The 13,439-nt window shown below is 36.8% G+C and overlaps 1 protein-coding gene across 4 annotated transcripts in view; it reads left to right on the top strand.

Moving 5' to 3' along the window:
• ABCA13 (ATP binding cassette subfamily A member 13) overlaps positions 1–13,439 on the top strand; it is a 446,251-nt gene that overhangs the window by 29,605 nt on the left and 403,207 nt on the right. For 3 of the 4 annotated variants that reach the window (XM_078342412.1, XM_035253370.3, XM_035253371.3), the window contains exon 1: positions 12,617–12,641. Coding sequence is in view for 1 of the 4 variants with exons in the window: in XM_035253372.3 (XP_035109263.3) it covers positions 10,715–10,866; positions 12,613–12,641 (181 nt within the window). In the remaining 3 variants the exon portion in view is untranslated. Of the gene's footprint in view, positions 1–10,714; positions 10,867–12,612; positions 12,642–13,439 lie in introns of those variants that run through there. The other variant, XM_035253372.3, reaches the window with a different exon arrangement.

Raw genomic sequence — 13,439 nt, forward strand, 5'->3', positions numbered from 1 at the left:
AGTTGCCTTCTCTGAGTCTCTGAACATTGAGCTGTTCCTGTGGTTGTCTATGGTATCAGTTGGCCTTAAAACTCAAGAGAAGAAGAAAATATCTCATGTGGGAACAGACAAAGTGAGAAGGTTTCACTTGGGGGATCCTGAATGCCTCCCAGATGAAGTTAGGAAGGGAAGGAAGTGACGAGTTGATTATGAGAGTTTAAATTTATCAGGTATGAATGATCTGAGTTTTATTTAATCTATATATCCTAATATTTAACAATCTCAGATCTTTAAATGTAAAGCTAATGTTAACATATATGATCTTTGTCTTTCACCTGTAAGTCACAAGAGGAAAATTAAAAGCTTCTAGATAATTTTTGGTGTATTGGGTATAATATTTATAAATGATGTTGTTTTAGTTCATTTGGGCTGCTACAATGAAATACCATAAATGATGTGGCTTATAAAAAACAAATATTGGCCAGGTGCGGTGGCTCACGCCTATAATCCCAGCACTTCGGGAGGCTGAGGAGGGTGGATCACGAGGTCAAGAGATAGAGACCATCCTGGTCAACATGGTGAAACCCCGTCTCTACTAAAAATACAAAAATGAGCTGGGCATGGTGGTGCATGCCTGTAGTCCCAGCTACTCGGGAGGCTGAGGCAGGAGAATTGCTTGAACCCAGAAGATGGAGGTTGCAGTGAGCCGAGATCACGCCATTGTACTCCAGCCTGGGTAACAAGAGCAAAACTCTGTCTCAAAACAAAACAAAACATTTATTTCTCATAGCCACTTATAAAACCATCAGATCTCATGAGAGCTCACTCACTATCATGAGAATAGTATGAGGGAACTGCCCCCATGATCCAATGACCTACCGTTAGGTCCCTCCCCCAACACATGGGATTACAATTTTGATTACAATTTAAGATGAGATTTTGGGTGGAGACATGGCCAAACCATATCACATAGTTAGGTTATTTATTTGAAGTTTTTTTTTTTTTAACTTTTGTGATGTAGGCATTTATTGCTATCAACTTGCCTCTTAATACTTCTTTTGCTGTATCCCACAGGTTTTGGTATGTTGTTTTTCTACTTTGATTTTTTAAAGCAATTTTGAAATATCTTTTTGAATTTCTTCATTGACACAGTGGTCATTCAGGAGAATATTATTCAATATTTATATTTTTATAACTTACAGAGTTGATCTTGTTATTGATACCTAGTTTTATTCCATTGTGGTCAGAAAATATACTTAGTATAATTTTAATTATCTTGAATTTTTTAGGCTTATTTTGTGGCCTAAGGTAGGCTATATCCTTGAGAGTGTTCCATGTTCTAAAAAGAAGAATGCAGATTCCACAGCTATTGGATGGAATGTTATGTAAATCTTTATTAGATTCCTTTGGTTTATAGTGTAGAAAACAATCTAATGATTCTTTGTTGATTTTTTGTTTAAATGATCCATGCAATACAGAAAATGGGGTGTCGAAGTCTCCAGCTGTTACTATATTGAGATCTGTCTCTCTCTGTAGCTCTGTTAATATCTGCTTTTTATACATGGATGGTCTACAGTTGAGTGTACCCAATTTATATTAATATATTTATATTACATTTCCCTGCCTGAGAGGTTACCTATCTCTGTTACTCCAGGATTGGTCACTGATGACTTATTTAGTTTCTTTGGTGAAGTCATGTCTTTCTGGATGTTCTTGATACTTGTGGATGTTCATTAATGCCTGAGTATTGAAGAGGTAGGCATTTATTCCAATCTTTGCAGGCTGAGCCTGTTTGTACCCATCCTTCTTGAGAGGGCTTTCCATGAATTCAAAGGGGAATGAATGTCATGGCCTCAGCCTGTGGTCACTGCTGCTAGTTCAGCTCTAGCTGTTTTATTCCTAAGCCCAGGAATGCTGCAACTCTTGGAGACTCCTAGATAATCAGCCTTGTTGGACTTAGGGAAGTTATGAGAGCATTCTCTGGGTTACCAGTTGAAGTCTCTTTCTCTCTTTCTTCTGTTTCCCCTAATCAAAAGGAGTATCTTTCCACACTTGGCTGCCTGGAATTGGGGGAGGGGTGGAGCAGGCACTCCCATGACCACCACAGCTGGCACCATGATGGGTCACCTGAAGCTTATGTTCTTCCTGACCAGTACAGTACTGGGGCTTACCCAAGGCCCATGGCCATTACTTCTTGGGTGCTGCTGATGTTTATTCAAGGTTCTAGGTCACCTTACTCAGGATGTGGCCAATCCTGCTGGGACTGGTTTCATCCCATTGGGGTAGCAGATTCCCATCTGGCCTATATGGGTCTAGAAATACCTTTGGGGGACAAAGGCCTGAAATTGGGGGCTTCAGAAATCTGCTTGGTATTTTATTTTACAGTGGTTAAATTGGCATCCAGCTTGTAAGAAAAAGTCTTCTGTAATATTTCTTCTCCATTCTTCAAGTAGAAGGAGTCTTTCCCCAGGCTGCACTGCCTGGAGTTGGGGGAATGTTGACGTAGCACTCTAATGGCCACTACAGTTGGTCATTGGCACTGCAAGTCCTCTGCCTTAGCACTAGGGCTTACCGAAGGACTGTAGTCCTTGTGGCCTGACTGCCACACAAATTTATTTGGAGTCCCAAACCACTTTAATCAGCCTGTAGTGAGGCCAGCCAGGACTTGGATATCTCTTGCTGGGGTACAGGATTCTCATCTGTCTCTGGGCAGGTCTAAATGTTCCCTCTGTTCATCCCATTGGGGTAGCAGATTCCCATCTGGCCTATATGGGTCTAGAAATGCCATTGGGGGACAAAGGCCTGAAATTGGGGGCTTCAGAAATCTCCCTGGTATTTTATTTTACAGTGGTTAAACTGGCATCCAGCTTGCAAGAAAAAGTCTTCTGTAATATTTCTTCTCCATTCTTCAAGTAGAAGGAGTCTTTCCCACAGGCTGCACTGCCTGGAGTTGGGGGAGTGTTGATGTAGCACTCTAATGGGCACCAGTAGAATTCTGCCCTTTGCTGCATTCTATTGTGACAGGGCAGCACTAAGTTTCAATACAAAAATTCACACTCAGTGTGCTCTCCCGCCCTCAAGCACACAGAATCTTTCTTCGTGCTGCACTGCCTGGGATTGAGTGAGGAGTGTGTAGGTAAAGCAAGACTGTCCTTTGTATCCTCTTCAATGTCTCTTTCCTTTTAAAATGTTATGAACACTTAAAAATAAGTATTTGTGTGGACAAATATTTTAATTTTTGGGCAGTTAATACCTAGGAGTAGAATTGTTGGAATGAATGTTTAGTGTATGTTTAGCTATATAATATATGTCCAGGTTGTTTTCCAAAATGTTGTGCAATTTTATACTCTCAATATCAATACATAGGAATTCCAGTTGCTCCACATCCTTGCTAACACTTGGTATTATGTTGGTCTCTTTAATTTTAGCCATTATACTGTTGTATTGCGCTTTCCAATTGTAGTTTTAATTTATGTTTTCTTGATCAAGAATGATGTTAAGCATCTTTTTTGAATTTATTTCAATATATTTTGAGGAAAGTGTCTGTTCAAATATTTGATAGAATTGATTTTCTATTTTTGGTTTTATTGAATCCTTAGAGTTTTTATTTTTATTTTATTTTTTTACATATACTGTTTATAAGTCTTTAATCATATGTATACATATTACATATGTACCATACATATTATTTCCTCATTTCCGCTCTGTGTTTTGAAGAGCAAGGGTTATTTTCATAAAATATAATTTATCACTTTTTTCTGTTTTGATTTGTGCTTTTTGTATTTTTCTCTAACAAAGAAATATTTGCCTAATATTTTAGAAGATCGTTCAGATTTTTCCCTATATTTTCTTTTATATGTTTTATGATTTTAGCTTTTGTTTACAGGTACAACTTATTTTCAGTTTATTTCTTTATATGGTGTGATAAAACTTTTGAGGTTTATCTTTTTATATATGTATATACAGTTCTAGTAACATTTGTTGAAAAAACTATTCTATTTCATTAAAATACATTGGGATGTTTGTTTAAAATCAATTGATCTGTTAATAGTATGAAGGACTGTTTTTGGACTCTCAGATCCTGTAGGTTTAGTTTCATAGCATCAGAATATAGCAAATATTGCAATAAAGTGAGTCACAAGAATAAATTTAGTTTTTCATTGCATATAAAAGTTATGTTGGCCGGGTGCTGTGGCTCACGCCTGTAATCCCAGCACTTTGGGAGGCTGAGGCGGGTGGATCACGAGGTCAAGAGATCGGGACCATCTGGGTCAACATGGGGAAACCCCGTCTCTACTCAAAATACAAAAAATTAGCTGGGCAAGATGGCGCGTGCCTGTAATCCCAGATACTCAGGAGGCTGAGGCAGGAGAATTGCCTGAACCCAGGAGACGGAGGTTGCAATGAGCCGAGATCGCGCCATTGCACTCCAGCCTGGGTAACAAGAGCAAAACTCCCTCTCAAAAAAAAAAAAAAACAACTTATGTTTACACTATATTGTAGTCTATTAAGTGTGCAATAGCATTGTCTAAAAAATGTACATACCTTAATTTAAAAAATAATTTATTGCTAAAAATTGCTTATGATCATCTGAATCTTCAGTGAGTCATAATCTTTTGCTGGTGGAAGATCTCGCCTTGTTGATGACTGCTGATTGATCAGGGTGGTGGTTGCTGGAGATGGAAGTGGCTGTGGCTATTTCTTTAAGTAAGACAGAAATGAAGTTTACTGCATCATTAACTGTTTCTTTCATGAAATATTTCTCTCTAGTATGTGATGCTGTTTTTTTAGCATTTACTTATAGTGGGACTTCTTTCAAAATGGGAGCCAATCTTTTCAAACTCTGTCACTGATTTATCAACTAATTTTATGTAATATTTGAAATCCTTTGTTATCATTTCAATAATGTTCACAGCATCTTCACCAGGAGTAGATTCCATCTCAAGAACCACTTTGCTTGCATATCCATAAAAAGCAACTCCTCATTCATTTGTTTTATAATGAGATTGCAACAATTCTGTCACATCTTAAGGCTACACTTTTAATTCTTGTTCTTTTGCTGTCTCCATCACATCTGCAGTTACTTTCTGCACTGAAGTCTTGAACTCTCTCAAAATCACCCATAAATTTGAATCACTATCTATGACTCTATAGCTTTATGAAATGCATTTATTAAATAATAAGATTTGAAATTTGAAGTTACTTCTTGCTCCGTGTGCTGCAGACTGGATGTTTGTTAGCAGTCATGAAAACATTAATCTTGTACATTTTCATTGGAGCTCTTGGATGACTGGTTGCAATATTTTGAAAACATTTTTTTCTGAGCAGTAGGTTTTGACAGTGATTTAAAAATATTCAGTAAATTATGCTGTAAACAGAAGTGCTGTCATCTAAGGTTTGGTGTTCCATTTACAGACACAGTTGATTTAGCGTAATTCTTAAGAATCCTAGGATTTTTGGAAAGAGAAATGAACACTGGCTTCAACTTAAGGTCACCAGCTGCATTAGCCCTAACAACAGAGTCAGCCTTTCCTTTGAAACTTCGAAGGCAGGCATTGACTTCTCTCTTGTTAATGAAAGTCCTAGATAGCATCTTCTTCCAATATAAGGCTGTTTCTTCTGCATTGAAAAGCTGTTGTTTAGTGTAGACACTTACACCAATTATTTTAGCTAGATCTTCTGTAGAACTTGTTTCAGCCTCTATATCAATGCTTATATCTTCACCTTGTACTTTTATGTCATGGAGACAGCTTCTTTCCTGAAACTTCAAGAACCAACCTCTGCTAGCTTCAGACTTGTCTTCTGCAGCTTCCTCCCCTCTCTCAGCCTTCATAGAACTTAAGAGAATTAGGACCTTTCTCTAGATTAGACTTTGGCTTAAGGAAATATTGTGGCTTATTTGATCTATCCAGACCTCTAAAACTTTTTCCGTATCACTTTCTTCTCATTTGTGTTTTCACTGGAGTGGCAGTTTTAATTTTCTTTAAGAACCTTTTCTTTGCATTGACAAATTCATCAACTGTTAGTGAATTGCATTTATTAACTGCTTGGTGAAAGAGGCCTAGCTTTCAGCTGATCTCAACTTTCAGCATGCCTTCCTCACAGAGCTTAATCATTCTTAATCATTAATAAACATGGGAGGCGGAAGTCTCAGTGAGCCGAGATTTTGCCACTGCACTCCAGCCTGCGCAAAAAGAGTGAGACTCCATCTCAAATAATAATAGTAATGATAATAATAATAATAATTCTAGCTTCTGATTTAAAGTAATAGATATGTGACTCTTCCTTTCACTCAAACAGTTAGAGGTCGTTGTCGGGTTATTAATTAGCCTAATTTCAATATCATTGTGTCTCAGGAAACAGAAAAGCCCAAGGAGAGGAAGAGATATGGGGGAATGGCCAGTAAATGGAGAAGTCAGAATACACACAAAATTTATGGATTGAGTTCTCCAGCTTATAGTGGCATTCCCAAGCAATCGTGATAGTAATATCAAAGATCACTGATTACAGAACACTATAGCAGATATCATAATGATGAAGATTTAAAATGTTTTGTGAGGATTACCACATGTGACACAGAGAAACAAAGTGAGCACATGCTGTTGGAAAAAAGGGCATTCATAGACTTGCTCAATGCAGGATTGCCATGAACTTCCAATTTGTGAAAAAAACAGTATCTGTGAAACACAATAAATCAAAGCGTAATAAAACAAGGTACACCTGTACACAACTCAATAATTGTTAGTATATTCACAGAGCTGGGCAATCATCATCACAGTCAACTTTAAAAAAATTTCACCAACCCAACAAGAAAATCTAAATGTATTAGCCTACATTTCTCATTTCCTCCCAATCTCCCCCATGCCTAATCCTGGGCATACAACTAAACTATTTTCTGTCTTTATAGATTTTACTATTCTAGACATTTCCTACATATAGAATTGGTATAAATTATAGGCTTTGTTTGGTGACTGCCTTCTTTCACTTAGCACAATGTTTTTAAGGTTCATTATGTTGTAGCATATATCAATGATTCATTTTAAAATTGATGATCAACTAATATTCCATTGTATAGACATAGGACATTTTCTTTATTTTTTCCTCTGTTGAAGTACATTTGAGTTGCTTCTACTTTTAGGCCATTATGAATAATGCTGGAATATTCATGTACCAGTTATAAAATAAATGTATGTTTTTGTTTCTTTTGGATATATGCTAGGTCATATGATAGCTCTATGTCTAACATTTTGAGAAACTGTCAGATTGTTTTCCAAAGTTGCTTTACCATAGGTCATATGATAGCTCTATGTCTAACATTTTGAGAAACTGTCAGATTGTTTTCCAAAGTTGCTTTACCATTTTGCCTTTCCATCATCAGTGGCATAAAGGTTCAATTTCTCCACATTCTCATCAATACTTATATTTCTGTTCTTTAGATTGTAGCTATCTAGGTGGGTGTGAGGAGTTATCTCATTATAGTTTTGATTTGTTTCCCTAATGATTTATGATGTTGACAATCGTTTTTGTGGTTTTTGGACATTTGTCTATCTTCTTTGAAGAAATGCCTATTCAAATAATTTGCCCATTTCAAATTAGATTGTCTTTTTATTATAAAGTTGTAAGAGTTCTTTGCATATTTTAGAGACGAGTCCTTATCAGATGTATGATTTCCACATATTTCCTACCTATTTTCTGGGTTGTCTTTCCACTTCGTAATTGTGTTTTCTTGAAGTAAAAGTTTTTAATTTTGATGAAGTCCAACTTACCTATTTTTTCTTTCATTGTTTGTGTTTTTGGTGTCATATCTAAAAGGCTAAGCCTGACCTAAAAAGATTTACTGCTATGTTTTCTTCTCAGAGTTTTACACTTTAGCTCTTACATTTTAGTCTATTTTCCATTTTGAGTTGACTTTTGTGTATGGTGTGAGGAAGGGATACAACTTCATTCTTTTGCATGTGGATATACAGTTGTCCTAAAGGGTTACCTTCTATATATAGATAAGTTTGGAGGAAATTAACATTTTAAAGGCATTGAATTATCCACTCCATGAGCATGATATAGCTCTCCATTTATTTCAAGCTTTTTTGAATTTCTCTCAGGAATGTTTTTGTAGCTCTCAGTTCTATGTACATTTTGTTAAATGTATTTCTAAGTAGTTCATATCTTTTGGTATTGTTCTAAACATTTTGATTTCTCAAAGAACTAAGAATAGAACTACCACTCTATCCAACAATTTCATTACTGGGTGTCTATCCAAAGGAACATAAATCATTATATTAAAAAGATACCGGCTCTTACGTGTTTATTGTAGCACTGTTCACAAGAGCAAAGTTATGGAATCCACCTAGTTCTGTCCTCATATCCTTCCTCTCTGGGACAGATAAATGGGAACAGTAATGTGAGTCAGCCATAAACAGCCTTTCTAGGAGAATTATTTCTGCCTTTAGATCTGCTTAGAGATAATTCTCATTTAACAAGAACTTACCCTGTTTGTCTCAGCAAAAATTAACAAAAATTGTAATAGAAAGAATAACCTTATTTCTTCACATTTCTTAATTATTCTTGTAGCCCTTATGCTGAAAATGTGCATGTCTCATTGTTAGTCTCACTATTGTTGCTTCCTTTCATGCTTATTTACACAGTGCTGGGTGCTGGCTGATCCTGATGCCACCCTAATAGGTGGGTAATATTTTGATCTTATTTTAAAGATAATCTCCCAAGGGTGACACTTCTTTAAAAACATTTTGACTCCAGGGGAGATCTCATTAAGTCTAAGTTTTCTCATCTTCAGACGAGATCGGGCACGTTCAGGGTGGTGTGGCCGGAGACAGTTTTCTCCTCTTCAAACTGAGGAAGGGACCCAAATAATGATTTCTTTTCTTTTCTTTTCTTTTTTTTTTTTTAAAAGACAGGGTTTTACCATGTTGGTCAGGCTGGTCTTGAACTCCCAACCTCAGGTGATCCGCCCACCTTGGCCTCCAAAGTGCTTGGATTACAGGTCTGAGCCACCACACCTGGCCCAAATAATGATTTCTAAGTCCCAACCACTTCTGACACCCTCAAGTGGGTCGTTCGCAGAATTGCAGGGATGTCTCTAGGTGCAGCGCTGGTTCTTGGACCTTTGAAAGGGTGATTCTCAGTGCTAGTCTGAGGGTTGAGAAATTTCAGTCATCTCTGCCCAGTGGCCTTCTCTTGTCCTCCCCACTGTAATCTCTTTTACCTCCCACCTTCCTTTTACGAGTGTTTTCCTAGCCTGGCAGGGCAAGTATTACCTGATAAAAGTCTAAATAAAGACCTGGACTCAGAAAGGAGGAAACTGCTCTCTACCCAAATCCTATTATAACTCTGAGATTTCCCTGCTGCTCTGGAATTTACCCTCTCTCTTTCTCTGACACACACACAAATTAACATTTAATCAAGGATTTTTAATGTATTTTCCCACTATAAACATTTCTCATGTTAATGATAGTTCCTAATCTGGTCTTAAGGACAAATTGAGGTACTTTTGAGATAATAATTAGAAAAAGAACATAAAACCTCCTCATTATCACAGGGGAAATTCATCTTGAATTACATCAGTTTCTATAATCTGATAATTCTATGGTTTCCCAGGCAAATGTCACATTTGGTCGAGGAAGGAGACTTTGAATCATGGGTCACAGGTTTCAGAGGTCATTTTTAGCCTTTAATATGAGGCCTCAGCAGAGAAGTAATTTCTTGTTCTGCTTCTGAAATTCTGATCCACTCAAGTTGAAAGCCACATTTAAAAGGCAAGATTTTTGGCTGGGCATGGTGGTTCATATCTGTAATCCCATACTTTGGAAGGCCAAAGTGGGAGGATCACTTAAGGCCAGGAGTTCAAGATCAGCCTGGGCGATACAGCAAGAACCTCTCTCTACATTTGTTTTTAAAGCAAAGCAAAACAAAACAGTTGAGGTTTCTGTTGAGTGTGTGTAACAACCACCTGTAGCATAAAGTCATCTGAGCCCGTGCTCAGTTCTCTGGGCTTCAGACCTGGCTTTGCTGCAAACAGTCTGCTTGCTTTTAGTAAATTCACTTGGATTGTCTGGACCACATTTCCTCATCTCTAACTGGCTGACTTGGAAGTCGTTGAATTGATTTTATCCATCAATAAATGTTGAAACTGCTCTGACTTAATGATAGGTTGTGAGAATTAAGTGATAATATTTGTGGAAGAGATTTACTGTAACTCTTTGTCATGTAAGCTTTGTTATTCTTTCATGGTAAATTTACATGTTGATAACTTAATTAATTTTCACTGTGTTCTCTAACTTGTAAAATAAAGGCATGGAATTAAAAACTAAAACATTACCCACAACTATCTCTGTCTTCTCCTCATGCAGAGATCATGTCTGTTCAGTTCACTGATGTATTTTTTCCCAGCACTGTGCACAGGGCATGCTGTATAATACGTGTTAAATAAATGAAAAAAAAAAAAAAAAAAAAAAGAAAGGGCTTATAAACACAAAATGGCCGAACTTTCAGATAATACAGAGAATGAAAACAATTTTCTAATTTTAAACTTGTGAAGATTTTTAAAATAATGATTTCTCTTTTGGATGCGTGTCAGGTAAAATGGACTCTCGGGTAGATGGTGGGAATGTAAATTGGTACAAACTTAATTGAAAATAATTTGGTATCAAGAATCTTAAAAATGCCAAGGAAACTTATTCTTGTTAAAGAGTTTCACTTGCAGTATTTATTGTGTTTAAAGTTTGTCTAGGTTCCAAACTGCAGCTGACCCCAAGAAAGTCAACAACCTGGCCTTTTTAAAAGAGATGCAAGACCTGGCCGAGGAAATTTGTGGAATGATGGACAAGGCAAAAAACTTACAAAGACGTTGGGTAGAGCAAACCAAGACTCCAGGCAAGTAAATCTTTCATAACTCTGATACTACCTACCTGGACACAGCTTGGGGAGAGCTGTGGAGAATGTGAGAGCCCAGAATGTTTAAAAAATGCTTAAATCCTTCCTGTGCTAAACTCTCATTGTAACTGTTTGATGGATGAAGCCAGCACTTGCAGATGGTTGTGGAGGGCAAAGAAGGATTCTCCCTCCTTGACTCCCTGGGAAGATACCTTGTGCAGTGCACCCACTGTACACCTTTAGAGGGCTGCAGCCCATCCTGACTTTGTCTTCACAGTTATGTTCTCACCACTCTGCCTACTCCATCATGTTCTTTGGCTGTCTTCCTTTCTTGCTTTTCCTTAATCTGTTTTTAATATATGTCCCCACCTTTCCCAAACACATACACACGCAAATGCACACCCCCCCATCTCTTTCTCTCTCTCTCTCTTTTTCCCTCTCCCTCTCTCTCCCCCAATTCATTTCCTCCTTCTTGTAGATTTGGATTGGTCTTTTTCATGTTACAAACCTTTTGGATTATTGGGGTAGATTATTCCCTAAACAAAGGTAATTTCTGTTCATTATAAAGAATATCCACATTATAAATGGCTTTGTCTTATTTATAAATCTACAGTAGGGAAAGTTAGGATGGATATAGATCTTAGAGAGTTTGGCTTACAAATGGAGAAGTTTGCACCTCAGAAATAGGCAGCCAGTTGCCTCTCTTCACATCCGAGTCATTGCCTGATGTAATATTTGTTAATAAATGAGGGGCATTCATTAAATTTGAAATTAAAATAACAAAAGTTTGTTAATATATGTATGTCCCAAATGTTACATACGTTGGTAAAAAATAATTTATTTTTTAATCTGAAATTGAAATTTAACTGGATGTGCTCTGTTTTAAATTTGCTAAATCTGGTAAACCTAAGTACACAGCTCCAAATTTTCTTCCTATGTATTTTTTTCCTTCTTCCTGGAGTGTATACAAAAACATGAAATAAAGAGTTTGGCAGAGAAATGAAGAATGAGCTTCCCAGAGCAGACGGCATTATGTGTTATTTTTAAGAGACAGAATAGCACCTTTGTCCAGGATGGGGCAGGACTGGCCATGGCCTCCCTGAAGGCTGATTTCACAATGGTCCCCAAATGTATCAACAATAGACCAGAATGGTTTCAAACACCTAATGATGGTGGTCTTATGTTACACTCTATTATGGGGTCATTCTACTTTTATAAAATTTGATTTTTAAATGAGTTTTATAACATTCTATTGAAAGAAGATTGAAATTTTTCTGAGATGAATTCCCCACTTTATTTCTAGTTTTCTATTATTTGAACCATTTTCTATGGTATTAAAAATAATCTGAAAAATTATAATTTTACTTTTTTCCAAGTTTTTCCTTCATTTATTTTCTTTTTTTTAAAAAAATTTCATTTATTCCCTCTATCCTAGCCTGAATTTTTGCAATGCCTGGTGAAATTAGATACTAATAAAATAATACAATACCTTTGCAAATTGTTGAAATTTGTTTTACCAGTTACATTTTTTTCCATAAATATACATACTTGCATTTGGAAATCTACAGTGATAGCTTTATTTAGAAAAATCTTATGAAGATAGATTTATTCTTCAGTTTTGGTGTATTTGGCTATTGGGCCAGGGCTCTTGGATACTCCATTTGACTTTAGAATTAAAGTAGGTATTTAGCATGTGCTTTTTTATTGATGATTGAACTAATATCTCTTAAATCTTCTTTATCATAGATTCTTCTTATGGTTCCAGTTTTTTTACAGTAAGTATCTTAAGAATAGTTTGAAAATTAGTCTTCAAAGACAGAATAGTTAAGTTCACAACACTGTTTTTAAGTTTAATTTACATTTTCAAACAATTATTTCTTTTTTTTTTTTTCTTATTTTTTTATTGCATTTTAGGCTTTGTGGTACATGTGCAGAGCATGCAATACAGTTGCATAGGTACACACATGGCAGTGTGTTCTGTTTGCTTTCACCCCTTCACCCACATTTGGCGTTTCTCCCCAGGCTATCCCTCCCCACCTTCCCCTCCCACTGGCCCTCGCCTTTTTCCCCCAATAGACCCCAGTATTTAGTACTCCCCTCTCTGTGTCCATGTGTTCTCATTTTTCATCACCCGCCTATGAGTGAGAATATGCGGTGTTTCATTTTCTGTTCTTGTGTCAGTTTGCTGAGAATGATGTTCTCCAGATTCATCCATGTCCCTACAAATGACATGAACTCATCATTTCTGATTGCTGCATAATATTCCATGGTGTATATGTGCCACATTTTCCCAATCCAGTCTATCATCAATGGTCATTTGGGTTGATTCCAGGTCTTTGCTATTGTAAACAGTGCTGCAATAAACATTCATGTGCATGTGTCCTTATAGTAGAACAATTATTTCTAATGACTTGAGTTGTATAACAATTGTGTAGAAGCTGGATTTGAGAGAGCCAAGATCTTTGTAGAGATGGACTGAAAGATAAGTTTGAATTTTCTGAAGCAAGGCTCTGGTCTGTGAAAAGCAGGGGTGAAACCTGAGGCCAGCAGGTGGTGGATGATTCACAGAATTT

This window comes from Callithrix jacchus, chromosome 11 (assembly GCF_049354715.1).
Source record: "Callithrix jacchus isolate 240 chromosome 11, calJac240_pri, whole genome shotgun sequence".
Lineage (NCBI taxonomy): Eukaryota > Metazoa > Chordata > Mammalia > Primates > Cebidae > Callithrix > Callithrix jacchus.